Genomic DNA, 22,324 nt, shown 5'->3' with positions numbered 1-22,324 from the left:
ATAAAATCCTATCAGTCTAGATGTCTCCTAATCGTTTGGATACAAAAAATTAGAACACTAGGACATTCCTAAGGAACGTTATACTGTTAATTGGCTAAGCTTTTGATCTGTGCTTTAAATTGTATTTTCCCAATCCCAGGGGTACTTTTCCAATTAACCCCTTAAACACAGGCTAGCAGCCTTTATAAAACTGCAGTCAGCCCTAGACCGCAGAGCTGACACTTTAAAAACACATTTGATGAATCGGGGGTTACTTTGCCGGGCAACCTGCCTTTAATTGATGGTCATCGTCACAGTATGACGCACATTTTAATGATAAGACTTGTTTTTGTAAGTTCCTAATGTTCTTAAAATAAGGTACTTGATGACAATAACAGAAAAACAAGTACGTAATTTAGTTGGCAAAAGCGAGTTAGCTGAGCCAGTGATTAATATCGCTTTGATCTAAGGGTATAAAAAGTAGCTGTCGCAGGAATAAGCCACTGTCTTCTTAGATACTTGCTACCTTGAATAGAAGTATTTTGTACGTTGTGTCCTCGCTAAATCACTGAGCCGATTGAAGAAATAAAGACTGCAGATTTGAACTGCAAACCTGAATCCTGAATATTACATTGTTGAAGTTTTTCTAACAAAGCGCTGGATATGAGTGTCGAAGAACTGCCCATTGGTACGTATTATAAAGCGTCGGAGAACTGCCCATTGGTACGTATTATAAAGCGCCGGAGAACTGCCCATTGGTACGTATTATAAAGCGCCGGAGAACTGCCCATTGGTACGTATTATAAAGCGTCAGAGAACTGCCCATTGGTACGTATTATAAAGCGTCAGAGAACTGCCCATTGTTACGTATTATAAAGCGTCGGAGAACTGCCCATTGGTACGTATTATAAAGCGTCGGAGAACTGCCCATTGGTACGTATTATAAAGTGTCGGAGAACTGCCCATTGGTACGTATTATAAAGCGTCAGAGAACTGCCCATTGGTGCGTATTATAAAGCGTTGGAGAACTGCCCATTGTTACGTATTATAAAGCGTTGGAGAACTGCCCATTGGTACGTATTATAAAGCGTCGGAGAACTGCCCATTGGTACGTATTATAAAGTGTCGGAGAACTGCCCATTGGTGCGTATTATAAAGCGTCGGAGAACTGCCCATTGGTGCGTATTATAAAGCGTCGGAGAACTGCCCATTGTTACGTATTATAAAGCGTCGGAGAACTGCCCATTGTTACGTATTATAAAGCGTCGGAGAACTGCCCATTGGTGCGTATTATAAAGCGTCGGAGAACTGCCCATTGTTACGTATTATAAAGCGTCGGAGAACTGCCCATTGTTACGTATTATAAAGCGTTGGAGAACTGCCCATTGTTACGTATTATAAAGCGTCAGAGAACTGCCCATTGTTACGTATTATAAAGCGTCGGAGAACTGCCCATTGGTACGTATTATAAAGCGTCGGAGAACTGCCCATTGGTACGTATTATAAAGAGCCGGAGAACTGCCAATTGGTGCGTATTATAAAGCGTCGGAGAACTGCCCATTGGTACGTATTATAAAGCGTCGGAGAACTGCCCATTGGTACGTATTATAAAGCGTCGGAGAACTGCCAATTGGTACGTATTATAAAGCGCCAGAGAACTGCCAATTGTTGCGTATTATAAAGCGTCGGAGAACTGCCCATTGGTGCGTATTATAAAGCGTCAGAGAACTGCCCATTGTTACGTATTATAAAGCGCCAGAGAACTGCCAATTGTTGCGTATTATAAAGCGTCGGAGAACTGCCCATTGGTGCGTATTATAAAGCGTCGGAGAACTGCCCATTGTTACGTATTATAAAGTGTCAGAGAACTGCCCATTGTTACGTATTACAAAGAGCCAGAGAACTGCCCATCGGTGCGTATTATAAAGCGTCGGAGAACTGCCCATTGGTACGTATTATAAAGCGTCGGAGAACTGCCCATTGTTACGTATTATAAAGCGTCGGGGAACTGCCCATTGGTGCGTATTATAAAGCGTCATAGAACTGCCCATTGTTACGTATTATAAAGCGTCAGAGAACTGCCCATTGTTACGTATTATAAAGCGTCGGAGAACTGCCCATTGTTACGTATTATAAAGCGTCGGAGAACTGCCCATTGTTACGTATTATAAAGCGTCGGAGAACTGCCCATTGTTACGTATTATAAAGCGTCGGAGAACTGCCCATTGGTGCGTATTATAAAGCGTCGGAGAACTGCCCATTGGTGCGTATTATAAAGCGTCGGAGAACTGCCCATTGGTGCGTATTATAAAGCGTCATAGAACTGCCCATTGTTACGTATTATAAAGCGTCAGAGAACTGCCCATTGTTACGTATTATAAAGCGTCGGAGAACTGCCCATTGTTACGTATTATAAAGCGTCGGAGAACTGCCCATTGGTGCGTATTATAAAGCGTCGGAGAACTGCCCATTGTTACGTATTATAAAGCGTCGGAGAACTGCCCATTGGTGCGTATTATAATGCGTCGGAGAACTGCCCATTAGTACGTATTATAAAGCGTCAGAGAACTGCCCATTGTTACGTATTATAAAGCGTCGGAGAACTGCCCATTGTTACGTATTATAAAGCGTCTGAGAACTGCCCATTGGTGCGTATTATAAAGCGTCAGAGAACTGCCCATTGGTACGTATTATAAAGCGTCGGAGAACTGCCCATTGGTACGTATTATAAAGAGCCGGAGAACTGCCAATTGGTGCGTATTATAAAGCGTCGGAGTACTGCCCATTGTTACGTATTATAAAGCGTCGGAGAACTGCCCATTGGTACGTATTATAAAGCGTCGGAGAACTGCCCATTGTTACGTATTATAAAGCGTCGGAGAACTGCCCATTGGTGCGTATTATAAAGCGTCGGAGAACTGGCCATTGGTACGTATTATAAAGCGTCGGAGAACTGCCCATTGTTACGTATTATAAAGCGTCGGAGAACTGCCCATTGTTACGTATTATAAAGCGTCGGAGAACTGCCAATTGGTACGTATTATAAAGCGCCGGAGAACTGCCAATTGGTACGTATTATAAAGCGTCGGAGAACTGCCTATTGGTGCGTATTATAAAGCGTCGGAGAACTGCTAATTGGTACGTATTATAAAGCGCCGGAGAACTGCCAATTGGTGCGTATTATAAAGCGTCGGAGAACTGCCCATTGGTGCGTATTATAAAGCGTCGGAGAACTGCCCATTGGTGCGTATTATAATGCATCGGAGAACTGCCCATTGGTACGTATTATAAAGCGTCGGAGAACTGCCCATTGTTACGTATTATAAAGCATCGGAGAACTGCCCATTGGTGCGTATTATAAAGCGTCGGAGAACTGGCCATTGGTACGTATTATAAAGCGTCGGAGAACTGCCCATTGTTACGTATTATAAAGCGTCGGAGAACTGCCCATTGTTACGTATTATAAAGCGTCGGAGAACTGCCTATTGGTGCGTATTATAAAGCGTCGGAGAACTGCTAATTGGTACGTATTATAAAGCGCCGGAGAACTGCCAATTGGTGCGTATTATAAAGCGTCGGAGAACTGCCCATTGGTGCGTATTATAAAGCGTCGGAGAACTGCCCATTATTACGTATTATAAAGTGTCGGAGTACTGCCCATTGTTACGTATTACAAAGAGCCAGAGAACTGCCCATTGGTGCGTATTATAAAGCGTCGGAGAACTGCCCATTGGTGCGTATTATAATGCATCGGAGAACTGCCCATTGGTGCGTATTATAAAGCGTCGGAGAACTGCCCATTGGTGCGTATTATAAAGCGTCGGAGAACTGCCCATTGTTACGTATTATAAAGCGTCGGAGAACTGCCCATTGTTACGTATTATAAAGCATCGGAGAACTGCACATTGATGCGTATTATAAAGCGTCGGAGAACTGCCCATTGGTACGTATTATAAAGCGTCGGAGAACTGCCCATTGGTACGTATTATAAAGAGCCGGAGAACTGCCAATTGGTGCGTATTATAAAGCGTCGGAGAACTGCCCATTGGTACGTATTATAAAGCATCGGAGAACTGCACATTGTTACGTATTATAAAGCGTCGGAAAACTGCCCATTGGTACGTATTATAAAGAGCCGGGGAACTGCCAATTGGTGCGTATTATAAAGCGTCGGAGAACTGCCCATCGGTGCGTATTATAAAGCGTCGGAGAACTGCCCATCGGTGCGTATTATAAAGCGTCGGAGAACTGCCCATTGGTACGTATTATAAAGCGTTGGAGAACTGCCCATTGTTACGTATTATAAAGCGTCGGGGAACTGCCCATTGGTGCGTATTATAAAGCGCCGGAGAACTGCCAATTGGTGCGTATTATAAAGCATCGGAGAACTGCCCATTGGTGCGTATTATAAAGCGTCGGAGAACTGCACATTGTTACGTATTATAAAGTGTCGGAGAACTGCCCATTGTTACGTATTACAAAGAGCCAGAGAACTGCCCATTGGTACGTATTATAAAGCGTCGGAGAACTGCCCATTGGTGCGTATTATAAAGCGTCGGAGAACTGCCCATTGGTGCGTATTATAATGCGTCGGAGAACTGCCCATTGGTACGTATTATAAAGCGTCGGATAACTGCCCATTGTTACCTATTATAAAGCGTCGGAGAACTGCCCATTGTTACGTATTATAAAGCGTCGGAGAACTGCCCATTGGTGCGTATTATAAAGCGTCGGAGAACTGGCCATTGGTACGTATTATAAAGCGTCGGAGAACTGCCCATTGTTACGTATTATAAAGCGTCGGAGAACTGCCCATTGTTACGTATTATAAAGCGTCGGAGAACTGCCTATTGGTGCGTATTATAAAGCGTCGGAGAACTGCTAATTGGTACGTATTATAAAGCGCCGGAGAACTGCCAATTGGTGCGTATTACAAAGAGCCAGAGAACTGCCCATTGGTGCGTATTATAAAGCGTCGGAGAACTGCCCATTGGTGCGTATTATAAAGCGTCGGAGAACTGCACATTGTTACGTATTATAAAGCGTCGGAGAACTGCCCATTGTTACGTATTATAAAGCATCGGAGAACTGCACATTGATGCGTATTATAAAGCGTCGGAGAACTGCCCATTGGTACGTATTATAAAGCGTCGGAGAACTGCCCATTGGTACGTATTATAAAGAGCCGGAGAACTGCCAATTGGTGCGTATTATAAAGCGTCGGAGAACTGCCCATTGGTACGTATTATAAAGCATCGGAGAACTGCACATTGTTACGTATTATAAAGCGTCGGAAAACTGCCCATTGGTACGTATTATAAAGAGCCGGAGAACTGCCAATTGGTGCGTATTATAAAGCGTCGGAGAACTGCCCATCGGTGCGTATTATAAAGCGTCGGAGAACTGCCCATCGGTGCGTATTATAAAGCGTCGGAGAACTTCCCATTGGTACGTATTATAAAGCGTTGGAGAACTGCCCATTGTTACGTATTATAAAGCGTCGGGGAACTGCCCATTGGTGCGTATTATAAAGCGCCGGAGAACTGCCAATTGGTGCGTATTATAAAGCATCGGAGAACTGCCCATTGGTGCGTATTATAAAGCGTCGGAGAACTGCACATTGTTACGTATTATAAAGTGTCGGAGAACTGCCCATTGTTACGTATTACAAAGAGCCAGAGAACTGCCCATTGGTACGTATTATAAAGCGTCGGAGAACTGCCCATTGGTGCGTATTATAATGCGTCGGAGAACTGCCCATTGGTACGTATTATAAAGCGTCGGATAACTGCCCATTGTTACCTATTATAAAGCGTCGGAGAACTGCCCATTGTTACGTATTATAAAGCGTCGGAGAACTGACCATTGGTACGTATTATAAAGCGTCGGAGAACTGCCCATTGGTACGTATTATAAAGAGCCGGAGAACTGCCAATTGGTGCGTATTATAAAGCGTCGGAGAACTGCCCATTGGTACGTATTATAAAGCATCGGAGAACTGCACATTGTTACGTATTATAAAGCGTCGGAGAACTGTCCATTGGTGCGTATTATAAAGCGTCGGAGAACTGCCCATTGTTACGTATTTTAAAGCGTCGGAGAACTGCCCATTGGTACGTATTATAAAGCGTCGGAGAACTGCCCATTGTTACGTATTATAAAGCGTTGGAGAACTGTCCATTGTTACGTATTATAAAGCGTCGGAGAACTGCCCATTGTTACGTATTATAAAGCGTCGGAGAACTTCCCATTGTTACGTATTATAAAGCGTCGGAGAACTGTCCATTGTTACGTATTATAAAGCGTTGGAGAACTGTCCATTGTTACGTATTATAAAGCGTCGGAGAACTGCCCATTGTTACGTATTATAAAGCGTCGGAGAACTGCCCATTGTTACGTATTATAAAGCGTCGGAGAACTGTCCATTGTTACGTATTATAAAGCGTTGGAGAACTGTCCATTGTTACGTATTATAAAGCGTCGGAGAACTGCCCATTGTTACGTATTATAAAGCGTCGGAGAACTTCCCATTGTTACGTATTATAAAGCGTCGGAGAACTGTCCATTGGTGCGTATTATAAAGCGTCGGAGAACTGTCCATTGTTACGTATTATAAAGCGTCGGAGAACTGCCCATTGTTACGTATTATAAAGCGTCGGAGAACTGTCCATTGTTACGTATTATAAAGCGTCGGAGAACTGTCCATTGTTACGTATTATAAAGCGTCGGAGAACTGTCCATTGGTGCGTATTATAAAGCGTCGGAGAACTGCCCATTGGTACGTATTATAAAGCGTCGGAGAACTGCCCATTGGTACGTATTATAAAGCGTCGGAGAACTGCCCATTGGTACGTATTATAAAGCGTCGGAGAACTGCCCATTGTTACATATTATAAAGCGTCGGAGAACTGCCCATTGGTACGTATTATAAAGAACTGGAGAACTGCCCATTGGTGCGTATTATAAAGCGTCGGAGAACTGCCCATTGTTACGTATTATAAAGCGTCGGAGAACTGCCCATTGTTACGTATTATAAAGCGTTGGAGAACTGCCCATTGTTACGTATTATAAAGCGTCGGAGAACTGCCCATTGTTACGTATTATAAAGAGCCGGAGAACTGCCAATTGGTGCGTATTATAAAGCGTCGGAGAACTGCCCATTGTTACGTATTACAAAGAGCCAGAGAACTGCCCATTGGTACGTATTATAAAGCGTCAGAGAACTGCCCATTGGTACGTATTATAAAGCGTCGGAGAACTGCCCATTGGTACGTATTATAAAGCGTCGGAGAACTGCCCATTGTTACGTATTATAAAGTGTCGGAGAACTGCCCATTGGTGCGTATTATAAAGCGTCGGAGAACTGCCCATTGGTGCGTATTATAAAGCGTCGGATATGCCATTTGTGGGACAGGAGGACCGCCTGTAGTATGGGATTAGCAGAGCGGGTCACACTAAAGGCCCTTCTCAGGACACCGTTTCAAGAGCACAAAATGCAGGTTGTGATACGCACTCACAGACAGTCTGAGGTGTCCTCGTATACGCCCTGCGTCATCGGCATTATGTAATGAGGTCACATTAATCCTTTATTACTGTACAGAGCCAGAGCAAACACACTGTGTCACTACATCTTAATCCTGCTTTGCTGCTCCTGTACTAACCCCCCTCCCCTCCCCACACAGCTCTACTGCTCCTGTACTAACTCCTCTCCCCCCCACACACACAGCTCTACTGCTCCTGTACTAACTCCTCTCCCCCCCACACACACAGCTCTACTGCTCCTGTACTAACTCCCCTCCCCCCCACACACACAGCTCTACTGCTCCTGTACTAACTCCCCTCCCCCCCACACACACAGCTCTACTGCTCCTGTACTAACTCCCCCCCCACACACACACACAGCTCTACTGCACCTGTACTAACTCCCCTCCCCCCCACACACACAGCTCTACTGCTCCTGTACTAACTCCCCCCCCACGCACACACAGCTCTACTGCTCCTGTACTAACTCCCCCCCCACACACACACACAGCTCTACTGCACCTGTACTAACTCCCCTCCCCCCCACACACACAGCTCTACTGCTCCTGTACTAACTCCCCCCCCACGCACACAGCTCTGCTGCTCCTGTACTAACTCCCCTCCCCCCATGCACACAGCTCTGCTGCTCCTGTACTAACTCCCCTCCCCCCACGCACACAGCTCTGCTGCTCCTGTACTAACTCCCCTCCCCCCACGCACACAGCTCTGCTGCTCCTGTACTAACTCCCCTCCCCCCATGCACACAGCTCTGCTGCTCCTGTACTAACTCCCCTCCCCCCCATGCACACAGCTCTGCTGCTCTTGTACTAACTCCCCTCCCCCACACACAGCTCTACTGCTCCTGTACTAACTCCCCTCCCCCCACGCACACAGCTCTGCTGCTCCTGTACTAACTCCCCTCCCCCCACGCACACAGCTCTGCTGCTCCTGTACTAACTCCCCTCTCCCCACGCACACAGCTCTGCTGCTCCTGTACTAACTCCCCTCCCCCCCATGCACACAGCTCTGCTGCTCTTGTACTAACTCCCCTCCCCCACACACAGCTCTACTGCTCCTGTACTAACTCCCCTCCCCCCACGCACACAGCTCTGCTGCTCCTGTACTAACTCCCCTCCCCCCACGCACACAGCTCTGCTGCTCCTGTACTAACTCCCCTCTCCCCACGCACACAGCTCTGCTGCTCCTGTACTAACTCCCCTCCCCCACACACACAGCTCTGAGATTATATATATAGAGATATATAGAAACGGCTGTCTGTGGGTAAGTTTACTGGCTATGCATCTTAACCCAGGCTGTGCTCAAAGCTGTGTAATGCAGCAAGTTTAAGCTTATAGGGGACCATGTCAAATGGTTTTGAAGCAAAAGGTGGCACTGTGTGCTCATTTGCATGTAATTTCCCAGAATCCCTTGCTGCAGTGAAAGTTGGGTGATAATGGTGAAAGGCGGGTTGCAGACCTGTCTAAGACATGCAAATGAGGGGAGAGAGAGAGAGAACGAACTTTATTTCATATAGTGCTTTTCTCCCAATGGGACTCGGCGCGTCACAATGACAGTATAGGGCGCGGTACGCAGTATCCGGTAGAGACGGTTTTTACAGACAGAGCCCCTGCCCTAGTGAGCTTACAATCTGTTTTTGGAGCCGGTTTATGTATATGGAATAAAATCCCCCAAATCCCCATTTTATTTTGAATATGAGCTTTGCATATAGTACATTGCAGGTGTTACACTTACAGACATCCTTGGGAAGTGCCGATCGGGCTCCCACGGAGAAAGGTGGTTACTTGTGCCATGCTGCAAACGTTGTCGGGTCCTGAATAACTGCGTGTTATACCCAGGTGGGGTAATACTGCTCTGTAACCCCCCTGTATCACTCTGCGTGTTATACCCAGGTGGGGTAACACTGCTCTGTAACCCCCCTGTATAACTGTGTGTTATACCCAGGTGGGGTAACACTGCTCTGTAACCCCCCTGCATTACTCCGCGTGTTATACCCAGGTGGGGTAACACTGCTCTGTAACCCCCCTGCATTACTCCGCGTGTTATACCCAGGTGGGGTAACACTGCTCTGTAACCCCCCTGTATAACTCTGCGTGTTATACCCAGGTGGGGTAATACTGCTCTGTAACCCCCCTGTATTACTCCGCGTGTTATACCCAGGTGGGGTAACACTGCTCTGTAACCCCCCTGTATTACTCCGCGTGTTATACCCAGGTGGGGTAACACTGCTCTGTAACCCCCCTGTATAACTCTGCGTGTTATACCCAGGTGGGGTAATACTGCTCTGTAACCCCCCTGTATCACTCTGCGTGTTATACCCAGGTGGGGTAACACTGCTCTGTATCCCCCCATGTATAACACTGCGTGTTATACCCAGGTGGGGTAATACTGCTTTGTAAACATCCTGCTCCCTTCCCCTGTCCTTAAATAGAGGAAACAAGCATTACAAACCTTATGCAATCCTAAACCCTCTGACCCCACAGAACACGATGTGCTAGGCGCGGGTTACCCGCTCTGCACTTCCTATTTGGGGGGTGGGGGGGGAACACTGTTAATAGTTACAATCTAAGACAAATATACTGTGTATTTTGTAATCAATGTGAGAATAATTGAAACAAAATCCCTATAATAACACTTACATCCGTTCAAAAATAATTCAATAAGTTCTTTTCAACCCTAAAAAAGGGGAATTAACAAAAATGTGCATTTAGTAAAATACAGAAAAAAACCTTATATAAATGAAATGTTATGACTTGTATGTCCATGGTATCTGCGTATTAGATATCAGGTACCTGATATCTGCGTATTAGGAGGTGAGAGGTACGTGCCCCTGATATCTGCGTATTAGGAGGTGAGAGGTACGTGCCCCTGATATCTGCGTATTAGGAGGTGAGAGGTATGTGTGTGTTCCTGATGTCTGTGTATTAGCAGGGGGTGAGAGGTACGTATCCCTGATGTCTCTGTATTTGGAAGAGGTAAGAGGTAAGTGTCCCTGATGTCTGTGTATTAGGAGGAGGTGAGATGTATGTGTTCCTGATGTCTGTGTATTAGAAGAACGTGAGGTATGTGTTCCTGATGTCTGTATTAGGAGGGAGAAGGTGAGAGGTATGTGTCCCTGATGTCTGTGTATTAGGAGGAGGTGAGAGGTACGTGTCCCTGAGGTCTGTGTATTAGGAGGAGGTGAGAGGTACGTGTCCCTGAGGTCTGTGTATTAGGAGGAGGTGAGAGGTATGTGTCCCTGAGGTCTGTGTATTAGGAGGAGGTGAGAGGTACGTGTCCCTGAGGTCTGTGTATTAGGAGGAGGGGAGAGGTACGTGTCCCTGAGGTCTGTGTATTATTATGCTGCGAGAGGTATGTGTCCCTGATGTTATTAGGGGGGGGGGGGGTGAGGTGCCTGCCTTTGTAGTGGGGGATGTGGAAATTCCTGGGACTTCCCCTCTCGTTGTTACTAAATATTGATCTGTTTGTCTGACGTCAGATGTCCTGTTTCCTCACAGAGAAGGTGCGTCCGACAAGCACTTAAATACAGCTGCGAGAACGCCAGGCACTAACCGAGACAGCCCAGAGACTGCCGGAGACAGCCCAGAGACTGCCGGAGACAGCCCAGAGACTGCCGGAGACTTCCAGAGACTGCCGGAGACTTCCAGAGACTGCCGGAGACTTCCAGAGACTGCCGGAGACTTCCAGAGACTGCTCCGGAGTAAACTTCCAGTAAGTAATGCACAGCTATCTGTCACCCTGCTCCTGTATCCCTGTGACACGCACAGCTATCTGTCACCCTGCTCCTGTATCACTGTGACATGCACAGCTATCTGTCACCCTGCTCCTGTATCCCTGTGACACGCACAGCTATCTGTCATCCTGCTCCTGTATCCCTGTGACACGCACAGCTATCTGTCACCCTGCTCCTGTATCACTGTGACATGCACAGCTATCTGTCACCCTGCTCCTGTATCCCTGTGACACGCACAGCTATCTGTCACCCTGCTCCTGTATCACTGTGACATGCACAGCTATCTGTCACCCTGCTCCTGTAACAATGTGACACGCACAGCTATCTGTCACCCTGCTCCTGTATCCCTATGACACGCACAGCTATCTGTCACTCTGCTCCTGTATTACTGTGACACACAGGAGCAGGGTGACAGATAGCTCTGCATGTCACAGTGATACAGGAGCAGGGTGAAAGATAGCTGTGCGTGATACAGGAGCAGGGAGACAGATAGCTGTGTACCATGCACAGCTATCTTTCACCCTGCTCCTGTATCACTGTGACAGAGCGGCCTGTAGGCGAGGGCAGTTAAGAGTCCACACATGCATTTTAAGGTGAACCAAAACGTAGAGTGGTTTATTTCTCCACAGACAACACAACATTGGGCACACTGTCCCTTTAAGGCAAAACACAAAGCATAAAAAGAAAGTCTACTCCACTTTGGAGACTAAATAAACAGTGCAGGCCCTAAGAATCTAACTGGCTGGATAGGCCAGTTCCCAGTACAAAACCCAGAACATACTATCAGGGAACAATGCATATGAAAGTCTTATCTTAGTATGCTGGTCCGGTGTCTCCGGTTTCTCCAGGCAAACTTCAGATGCAGGCGTTACAGTCCTGCTGATCCCAGGAAGTTTCTTACCCTATTTCTGTACAGGCTTCTCTGCTGTGTAGGGCTTTGGGTTCCCCACAGTTCCCAGGCAAATCCCTCTGGTGAACAAGAAGCCTGGATCCCTGCAGGCTGGAGCTCCGTTGTTGCTGGATGTGAATCCCAGCTGGGTGACAGGCAATCCTCTCTTGCAAAACAGGAACTCTAAGGCTGTGGTCCCAGTGCGTTCTGTAGCACGCACGGGGGGGGGGCGGCTCGTGCACAGCGCTTCACTGCAGATCGCGGTCCTGGGTGAGAGGGAGAGTTTCCGACGGGAGGGGGAGTGGTGGGGGATTTTGTGGGGGCGTGGCCATGACCTCACGCGGCTGGTTCGCCCTCATTGGCTGACCTGCTGGCGGGGCGTGCCCACGCCTTGGTCGCAAATTCCACATATAAAAAAATTGTATGTGAGAAAACTTGCAGTACAGCGCGTCTGCTAAATGCACGCCGACGCATGTACTGGGCCCGGGTAGATTGGGGGGCGGTGCTTGTGCACTGTAGAACGCACTGGGACTCCAGCCTATGGCTGAGTCCCCGCTGGTGCTGAGCGCGCTCATGCTTGGAGAGCGCTCCAAGCATGAGCGCCGGGTGTCCTCTGAATTACGCAAGCGCACACGAGAAGGGGGGGGGGCGGCATTACAGGCCAGTTGATCGTGCGGGAAGTCAGGCCCGCTCAGCCCTCTCAGCGATAGCGGGGACGCAGCCTAACAGAGACTCCAACAGGGACTGACAGGTGCTCACTTCTTGCCTTTTAAACGCTGTTTAATCAGTTAATTTCACCCTCCGACAGCTCAGGTAGGAAATCTGACTCCAGTGTGTGGTTTCCTGATCCTTGCAGAGGGAGTTAACTCCTTCACTCCCTTACATGCGCACAGCTATCTGTCACTCTGCTCTTGTATCACTGTGACACACACAGCTATCTGTCACCGTGCTCCTGTATCAGTGTGACACGCACAGCTATCTTTCACTCTGCTCCTGTATTACTGTGACACGCACAGCTATCTGTCACCCTGCTCCTGTATCACTGTGACATGCAGAGCTATTTGTCATCCTGCTCCTATATCACTGTGACACACACAGCTATCTGTCACCTTGCTTCTCCATTTTCTGTATTTTTTCCCCTTACTCTCCTAACCCACCTTATTTTCTCATTACAGGCATCGTGATGCTCCCATCTGCCCTCCTTCTCCTCCTCCTTCCACTCTCCTCCCTCTGTTCCACCCTTTCCCCCTCCATTTCCCCCCCTAGCCCCTGCACCTCTCTACTGACCCAATCCCGCCTCGTTTATATTTGCCAGGCCCAGGGCCTACGCAGCGTTCCCTCCCTCATCCCTCCTCACACCCAGGTCCTCTTGCTTGCCTTCAACGGCATCTCCTCTGTCTCCCAATTCTCCTTCCCCGACCTCCCCCTCCTCCGCTCTCTCTCCCTCGGTGCCCAGCACTTGGCTGGCTCCCTGTCTGTTGGACAATCTGCCTTCCTCCACTCACCCAACTTGACTAGCCTTGACCTGGGAGGCAACCTCAACCTCCGCCTCCACCCTGAAGCCTTTGGGGGCCTGGCCCAACTAGAAGTCCTTCTCCTAGACTCCAATGGGCTGGATGAGACTGTCCTGGAGTCTGGCCTTTTCAGGGACCTGACCAACCTCAGGAAGCTTGACCTTTCTTTCAACCGAATCCGCCGGCTCCGGCCAGACCCTAGCTTCTTCCCTTTGACCTCCCTCTCTTATCTCATCCTGAAGCTCAACAAGATCGACTCGGTGTGTGGGGAGGACCTCCGGAGCCTGCGCAACAGGAAGCTGGAGCTCCTCGACCTTTCCTCCAACCCCCTTCATTTCACTGACTCGCCTTCCTGCTCCAATCCCTTTAGGGACATTGCCCTCGGGACACTGGATGTCTCCTCGATGGATTGGAATGCGGAGAAGGTAGAGACCTTCTTCAGGACCATTTCGGGCACCAAGGTGGAGCGCCTCAAAATGAATCATGCTGCCGCACTAGGGAGTGGATTTGGATTCCACAACTTGAGGGACCCAGACGAGGACACCTTCTCGGGCCTCAACTCCAGCGAAGTCTGGGCCCTGGACTTGTCCCACGGCTTCATCTCCCAGCTGGCCCCCCGGGTTTTCTCTGCTTTCTCCCGGCTGATATCCCTGGACCTTTCCTCCAATAAGATAAACCGTATCCGGCCTGGGGCCTTCTCGGGTCTAGGAGAACTCGTGAGCCTCAACCTTTCTGGAAATCTCCTGGGGGAGCTGCTGAGCCCCAGTTTCCAGGTCCTTTGTCCCACCTCCCTCCAGGCTCTGGACCTCAGCTCCAACCACATTGGTGCTATCCAATATGGTGCCCTGGATGGGCTGGTTGCCTTGGAAACACTGAGTTTGAGAGACAACGCCCTGACTCGGATACCATCAGTCAGGCTTCCAGGCCTAACTCTGGTGTTGCTAAGCCAGAATCGCATCTCAGATGTTTACGGCCTCTCCTCTTTCTCGCCCCGCACCACCTTCCTAGACCTTTCTGGCAACCGATTGACAGACCTCGGGTCCCTGTGGGAGATCCTTGAGCTACGCTCCCTACGGTACCTCTTGCTGGGCAGAAATCGCCTCTCCCGTTGCTCACCATCCTACGCCAGCAGACAGGTGCCCGGGAAGGGGTTGCTTTACTTGGACCTCTCAGATAACGCCCTGGGTGGGGTGTGGAAGTCCGGACAGTGCAAAGACATCTTCCAGGGCCTGGGGCAACTTGAGTCCCTCAACCTGAGCAGAAACCACCTTTCTTCCCTTCCTAAAGACTTGTTCCAGGGCTTGACTGGCCTACATGCCTTGGATTTGTCATGGAACGATCTCAGAGGTCTTCAGAGTGGGGCTTTCTTGGGCCTCTCATATCTGAGAAGCCTGAATTTGCAGGGTAATAGCCTTGTGACCCTCTCCCCCTCCTTCCTGGAGCCACTGACCTCGTTGGAGAGCATTGACCTATCGGAGGTGACATTTGTTTGCGACTGTGGCCTGAGGGAACTCTGGGATTGGATGGGGGCCACCAATGTCACAGTGCAACTGGGAGGTGGGACGGCCTCGTGCATGCTTCCCTCTCCGACGCTCCCTGAGCCACTGCTGGTAACCTACTTGCAGGAGAACTGTTAGACGCTCACAAGGCGAGGGGATGGTGGGGAGAGCAGGATGAGGGAGGGACACCGGGGAGGGGGGGGGGGGGGGTGAACATTAGCAATTAAATACTCTATTCAGCGTCCAAGGGACCAGCGATGTGATATGGGAGTGAAGGGGGTTAACTGAGACCCTTTTATTACAGCACTGTGTCATAGCTCCCACTGTCCTATCTGCCACCCCACCCCGCTGCCACTGTCCCATCTGCCCCCTTCTGTCAATGTTCCATCTGCCCCCCCTGCTGCCACTGCCCCAACTCCCTCCCCCGCTGCCACAGTGCCATCTCCCCCCGCTGCCACTGCCCCAACTCCCTCCCCCGCTGCCACTGCCCCAACTCCCTCCCCCGCTGCCACAGTCCCATCTCCCCCCGCTGCAACTGTCCTATCCCCCTGCTGCCACTGCCCCACCTCCACACCCCACCGCTGCCACTGTCCCATTCCCCCTCCCTCTGCTGCCACTGTTCCATCTGACCCCCCTGTTGCCACTGTCCCATCTGACCCCCCTGCTGCCACTGTCCCATCTGACCCCCCTGCTGCCTGTCCCATCTGACCCCCTGCTGCTGCTGTGTCCCATCTGACTCCCCTGCTGCCTGTGTCCCATCTGACCCCCCTGCTGCCTGTGTCCCATCTGACCCCCCCTTTGCCCCTATCCCATCTGTACCCCCACTGCCACTGTCCAATCTGCCCCCCCACTGCCACTGTCCCATCTGCTCTCCCCCCCAGTGCCACTGTCCCTTCTGCTCTCCCCTACCCCGCTGCCACTGTCCCCTGTTCTCCCTCCCGCTGCCACTGTCCCATCTCCCCCTCCCCGCTGCCACTGTCCCATCTCCCCCTCCCCGCTGCCACTGTCCCATCTCCCCCTCCCCGCTTGCCACTGTCCCATCTCCCCCTCCCCGCTGCCACTGTCCCATCTCCCCCTCCCCGCTGCCACTGTCCCATCTCCCCCTCCCCGCTGCCACTGTCCCATCTCCCCCTCCCCGCTGCCACTGTCCCATCTGCCCCCCCCCACTGCCACTGTCCCATCTCCCCCTCCCCGTTGCCACTGTCCCATCTCCCCCTCCCCGCTGCCACTGTCCCATCTGCCCCCCCCACTGCCACTGTCCCATCTGCCCCACTTGCTGCCACTGTTCCATCTGTACCCCCCCCCGCTGCCACTGTCCCATCTGCCCCCCTTGCTGCCACTGTTCCATCTGTACCCCCCCCCACTGCCACTGTCCCATCTGCCCCCTCCCCGCTGCCACTGTCCCATCTCCCCCTCCCCGCTGCCACTGTCCCATCTCCCCCTCCTCGCTGCCACTGTTCCAACTGTACCCCCTGCAGCCCGTTTCCCATCTGTCCCCCACCGTCGCTGCCACTGTTCCATCTGTCCCGCTGCCAGTACCATCTGCCCCCACTGCCACCGTGCCATTTGCCCCACCCCGCTGCCACTGTCCCATCTGCCCCCCCCGCTGCCACTGTCCCATCTGCCCCCCCGCTGCCACTGTCTCATCTGACCCCCTACTGCTACTGTCCCATCTGCCCCCCCTCTGCCACTGTCTATCTGCTCTCCCTCCCTCCCTGCCACTGTCCCATCTGCCCCCCCACTGCACCTGTCCCATCTGCCCCCCCCCCACTGCCCACTGCCACTACCCCATTTGCCTTCCCCCCCCTCCCCCTGCGCTGGCACTGTCCCTTGCCATGTTAGCATATGACAACGTGCCAGTCACTCTGACACTGCTGTCCCTGTGTCCTGCCTCGTGTCACTGCTGCCTGTATATATGTTTATAAGTATATATAGATTGCGTACCCGTCTGTATGCTGCATATCATTTTGTACCAAAAGTCCCGGTATTACAGTTAATAAAATATACAAATGTGCACAATTGTAACTCTGTTCTGTAGATTAACACTATATAAGAAGCACAATGGAGACGAAATTGATGTCACAGTATTATATGAACAAGTACCAGATACGCTGCGGGAGTTGCGTGTTCATTAAACGGGAAATAGGAGTTTTTCCTTCGTAGCTCGTAAATGTGTTAAACTGCTGTAATCTAATGTGAAACACGAAGGTTACTATAAAGTGTGTGTCCAAAATCCCGTCCTCCCGCTGAACCGCGCGCCCGGAGACGAGAACGCGCGGTCTGATCGCATCATCCATAACGCGCTGACCCAGCTGCTCCCGCTCCTGAACGATACGCTGTTTTACGACCGTCCATTATCATATTAATATATTCGGGGGCGTGGGGGTATATTTTATATTATTCGGGGGGCGTGGGGGTATATTTTATATGTATTCGGGGGCGTGGGGGTATATTTTATATTATTCGGGGGGAGTGGGGGTATATTTTATATGTATTCGGGGGGAGTGGGGGTATATTTTATATTTAATCGGGGGCGTGGGGGTATATTTTATATTTATTCGGGGGGAGTGGGGGTATATTTTATATGTATTCGGGGGGAGTGGGGGTATATTTTATATGTATTCGGGGGCGTGGGGGTATATTTTATATTATTCGGGGGGAGTGGGGGTATATTTTATATGTATTCGGGGGGAATGGGGGTATATTTTATATGTATTCGGGGGAGTGGGGGTATATTTTATATTTAATCGGGGGGAGTGGGGGTATATTTTATATTTATTCGGGGGGAGTGGGGGTATATTTTATATTTATTCGGGGGGAGTGGGGGGTCTATTTTATATGTATTCGGGGGGGAGTGGGGGTATATTTTATATTTATTCGGGGGGAGTGGGGGTATATTTTATATTTATTCGGGGGGGAGTGGGGGTATATTTTATATGTATTCGGGGGGAGTGGGGGTATATTTTATATGTATTCGGGGGAGTGGGGGTATATTTTATATTTAATCGGGGGGAGTGGGGGTATATTTTATATTTATTCGGGGGGAGTGGGGGTATATTTTATATTTATTCGGGGGGAGTGGGGGTATATTTTATATGTATTCGGGGGGAGTGGGGGTATATTTTATATGTATTCGGGGGGAGTGGGGGTATATTTTATATGTATTCGGGGGGAGTGGGGGTATATTTTATATTTATTCGGGGGCGTGAAGGTATATTTTATATTTATTCGGGTGGTGTGGGGGTATATTTTATATGTATTCGGGGAGCGGAGGGGGTATATTTTACATTTATTCAGGGGAGTGGGGGTATATATTTATATGTATTCGGGGGGTGTGGGGGTATATTTTATATGTATTCGGGGAGCGGAGGGGGTATATTTTATATTATTCGGGGGGAGTGGGGGTATATTTTATATTATTCGGGGGCGTGGGGGTATATTTTATATGTATTCGGGGGGAGTGGGGGTATATTTTATATGTATTCGGGGGGAGTGGGGGTATATTTTATATGTATTCGGGGGCGTGGGGGTATATTTTATATTATTCGGGGGGAGTGGGGGTATATTTTATATGTATTCGGGGGGAATGGGGGTATATTTTATATGTATTCGGGGGGAGTGGGGGGTATATTTTATATTTAATCGGGGGGAGTGGGGGTATATTTTATATTTATTCGGGGGGAGTGGGGGTATATTTTATATTTATTCGGGGGGAGTGGGGGTCTATTTTATATGTATTTGGGGGGGAGTGGGGGTATATTTTATATTTATTCGGGGGGAGTGGGGGTATATTTTATATTTATTCGGGGGGAGTGGGGGTATATTTTATATGTATTCGGGGGGAGTGGGGGTATATTTTATATGTATTCGGGGGAGTGGGGGTATATTTTATATTTAATCGGGGGGAGTGGGGGTATATTTTATATTTATTCGGGGGGAGTGGGGGTATATTTTATATTTATTCGGGGGGAGTGGGGGTATATTTTATATGTATTCGGGGGGAGTGGGGGTATATTTTAGATGTATTCGGGGGGAGTGGGGGTATATTTTATATGTATTCGGGGGGAGTGGGGGTATATTTTATATTTATTCGGGGGCGTGAAGGTATATTTTATATTTATTCGGGTGGTGTGGGGGTATATTTTATATGTATTCGGGGAGCGGAGGGGGTATATTTTACATTTATTCAGGGGAGTGGGGGTATATATTTATATGTATTCGGGGGGTGTGGGGGTATATTTTATATGTATTCGGGGAGCGGAGGGGGTATATTTTTATATATGCGACCCTACAGTACCTCACACACACAGTATATTACATTGTGTCTCTGTATCTCTGACACGCCCGATGAAGGACCCAGAGAGGTGGGGAAGCTGTAACATATCCACTACTTGTACATCCAAAAAAAGGTATTATACCCCCTCCCCCTCCATTATTACAGCCTCCCCCCGTGTTATTACAGCCTCCCCCCCTCCCCCTGTGTTATTACACCCTCTTCGCTCCCCGTGTTATTACATCCTCTCCTCCCTCCCCCTGTGTTATTACTCCCTCCCCCGTATTATTATACCCTCCCCCGTGTTATTACACCCTCTCCTCTCCCGTGTTATTATACCTTGACCCCTCCCCTCTGTGTTATTACACCCTATCCCCTCTCCCCCTTCCCGTGTTATTATACCCTCCCCCCGTGTGTTATTACAACCTCCCCCTGTGTTATTACACCCTCCCCCGTGTTATTATACCCTCTCCCCCCGTGTTATTACACCCTCCCCCCCTGTGTTATTACACCCTCCCCCCTGTGTTATTACACCCTCTCCCCCCGTGTTATTACACCTTCCCCCCTCCCCGTGTTATTACACCCTCCCCCCTTCTGTGTTATTACACCCTTCCCCCTCTGTGTTATTACACCCTCCCCCCTCTGTGTTATTACACCCTATCCCCCCCTCGGTGTTACTACACCCTCTCCCCCCCTTGTGTTACTACACCCTCTTCCCCCCCTGTGTTACTACACCCTCTTCCCCCCCTGTGTTATTACACCCTCTCCCCCCTGTGTTATTACACCCTCTCTCCCCCTGTGTTATTACACCCTCTGCCCCCTGTGTTATTACACCCTCTCCCCCCCTCTGTTATTACACCCTCTCCCCCCCCTCTGTTATTACACCCTCTCCCCCCTGTGTTATTACACCATCTCCCCCTCTGTTATTACACCCTCTCCCCCCCTCTGTTATTACACCCTCTCCCCCCCTGTTATTACACCCTCTCCCCCCCTGTTATTACACCCTCTCCCCCCCTGTTATTACACCCTCTCCCCCCTGTGTTATTACACCCTCTCCCCCCTTCTGTTATTACACCCTCCCCCCTCTGTTATTACACCCTCTCCCCCCTGTGTTATTACACCCTCTCCCCCCTCTGTTATTACACCCTCTCCCCTCCCTGTTATTACACCCTCTCCCCCCCGTGTTATTACACCCTCTCCCCCCCTCTGTTATTACACCCTCCCCCGTGTTATTACACCCTCTCCCCCGTGTTATTACACTCTCTCCCCCGTGTTATTACACCCTCTCCCCTCTGTGTTATTACACCCTCCCCCCGTGTTATTACACCCTCTCCCCTCTGTGTTATTACACCCCCCTCTGTAATATTACACTCTCCCCCCCGTGTTATTACACCCTCTCCCCCCTCTGTGTTATTACACCCCCCTCTGTGTTATTACACCCCCCTCCTGTGTTATTACACCCCCATCCTGTGTTATTACACCCCCCTCTATGTTATTACCCCCCCTCTGTGTTATTACCCCCCCGTGTTATTACACCCTCTCCCCCCTGTGTTATTACACTCCCCTCCTGTGTTATTACACCCCCCCTCCTGTGTTATTACACCCCCTTCTGTGTTATTACCCCCACCCCTCTGTTATTACCCCCACCCCTCTGTTATTATCCCCCCTCTGTGTTATTACCCTCTCTGTGTTATTAACCCCCCCTCTGTGTTATTACCCCCCCCCTCTGTGTTATTACCCCCCCTCTGTGTTATAACCCCCCCTCTGTGTTATAACCCCCCCTCTGTGTTATTACCCCACCCCCCCTCTGTGTTATTACCCCACCCCCCCTCTGTGTTATTACCCCACCCCCCTCTGTGTTATTACCCCACCCCCCCTGTGTTATTACCCCCCCCGTGTCATTACCCCACCCCCCGTGTCATTACCCCACTCCCCCTGTGTTATTACCCCCCCTGTGTTATTACCCCCCCTCTGTGTTATTACCCCACCCCCCCTCTGTTATTACCCCCCCTCTGTGTTATTACCCCACCCCCCCTCTGTGTTATTACCCCCCCTCTGTGTTATTACCCCCCCCTGTGTTATTACGCCCCCCTCTGTGTTATTACCCCCCCCCTGTGTTCTTACCCCCCTGTGTTATTACCCCCTCTGTGTTGTTACCCCCTCCCTCTGTGTTATTACCCCCCCTCTGTGTTATTACCCCCCCTCTGTGTTATTACCCCCCCTCTGTGTTATTACTCCCCCCTCTGTGTTATTACCCCCCCCCCTCTGTGTTATTACCCCCCCTCTGTGTTATTACCCCCCCCCTCTGTGTTATTACCCCCCCTCTGTGTTATTACCCCCCCCCCTCTGTGTTATTACCCCCCCCTCTGTGTTATTACCCCCCCCTCTGTTATTACCCCCCCCCCCTCTGTGTTATTACCCCCCCCTCTGTGTTATTACCCCCCCCCCCCCTCTGTTATTACCCCCCCCTCTGTTATTACCCCCCCCTCTGTGTTATTACCCCCCCTCTGTGTTATTACCCCCCCCCTCTGTTATTACCCCCCCCCCCCTCTGTGTTATTACCCCCCCCCCCCCTCTGTGTTATTACCCCCCCCCCCTGTGTTATTACCCCCCCCCCCTGTGTTATTACCCCCCCCCCCCTGTGTTATTACCCCCCCCCCCTGTGTTATTACCCCCCCCCCCTGTGTTATTACCCCCCCCCCCCCCCCTCTGTGTTATTACATGGGGGGAAAGGACTCGCCCTCCTGTATTTATTCCATGAGGCTCTTTAAAGTCGTACCGTGGGCGGGACCGCTTGGTTACCCTTCCAACGAATCAGGAGCAACCTACTGCCATGGTCAGAGACCTTGCCGCTTCCCATTGGCTGCGTGCTTCCTCCTCTCCTCTCTGATTGGTGGA

At 50.0% G+C, this 22,324-nt stretch overlaps 1 protein-coding gene and 1 long non-coding RNA gene across 2 annotated transcripts in view; both read left to right on the top strand.

Annotated features, from left to right (window-relative positions):
• The first annotated feature begins 501 nt into the window (after window positions 1-501).
• On the top strand, window positions 502-15,860 carry LOC142481503 (toll-like receptor 5). Its single transcript, XM_075582913.1, has 3 exons — window positions 502-667; window positions 11,016-11,229; window positions 13,316-15,860. Exon 3 carries the CDS (start codon window positions 13,324-13,326, stop codon window positions 15,289-15,291), a length of 1,968 nt encoding a protein of 655 aa, XP_075439028.1. The 5' UTR covers window positions 502-667; window positions 11,016-11,229; window positions 13,316-13,323; the 3' UTR covers window positions 15,292-15,860.
• A 6,448-nt stretch (window positions 15,861-22,308) lies between these two features.
• Window positions 22,309-22,324, top strand: part of LOC142481502 (uncharacterized) — a 2,369-nt gene continuing 2,353 nt past the window's right edge. Inside the window, exon 1 of the long non-coding RNA XR_012795802.1 lies at window positions 22,309-22,324. This exon is cut by the window's right edge and continues 104 nt beyond it. This is a non-coding gene — a long non-coding RNA (uncharacterized LOC142481502).

Source organism: Ascaphus truei, unplaced genomic scaffold (assembly GCF_040206685.1).
Source record: "Ascaphus truei isolate aAscTru1 unplaced genomic scaffold, aAscTru1.hap1 HAP1_SCAFFOLD_2739, whole genome shotgun sequence".
NCBI lineage: Eukaryota > Metazoa > Chordata > Amphibia > Anura > Ascaphidae > Ascaphus > Ascaphus truei.
This window is presented reverse-complemented; position numbering and strand designations above follow the sequence as displayed.

Bases quoted from the DNA above. Each gene is read 5' to 3' on its own strand.
- LOC142481503 (XM_075582913.1), top strand. From the start codon at position 13,324: ATGCTCCCATCTGCCCTCCTTCTCCTCCTCCTTCCACTCTCCTCCCTC.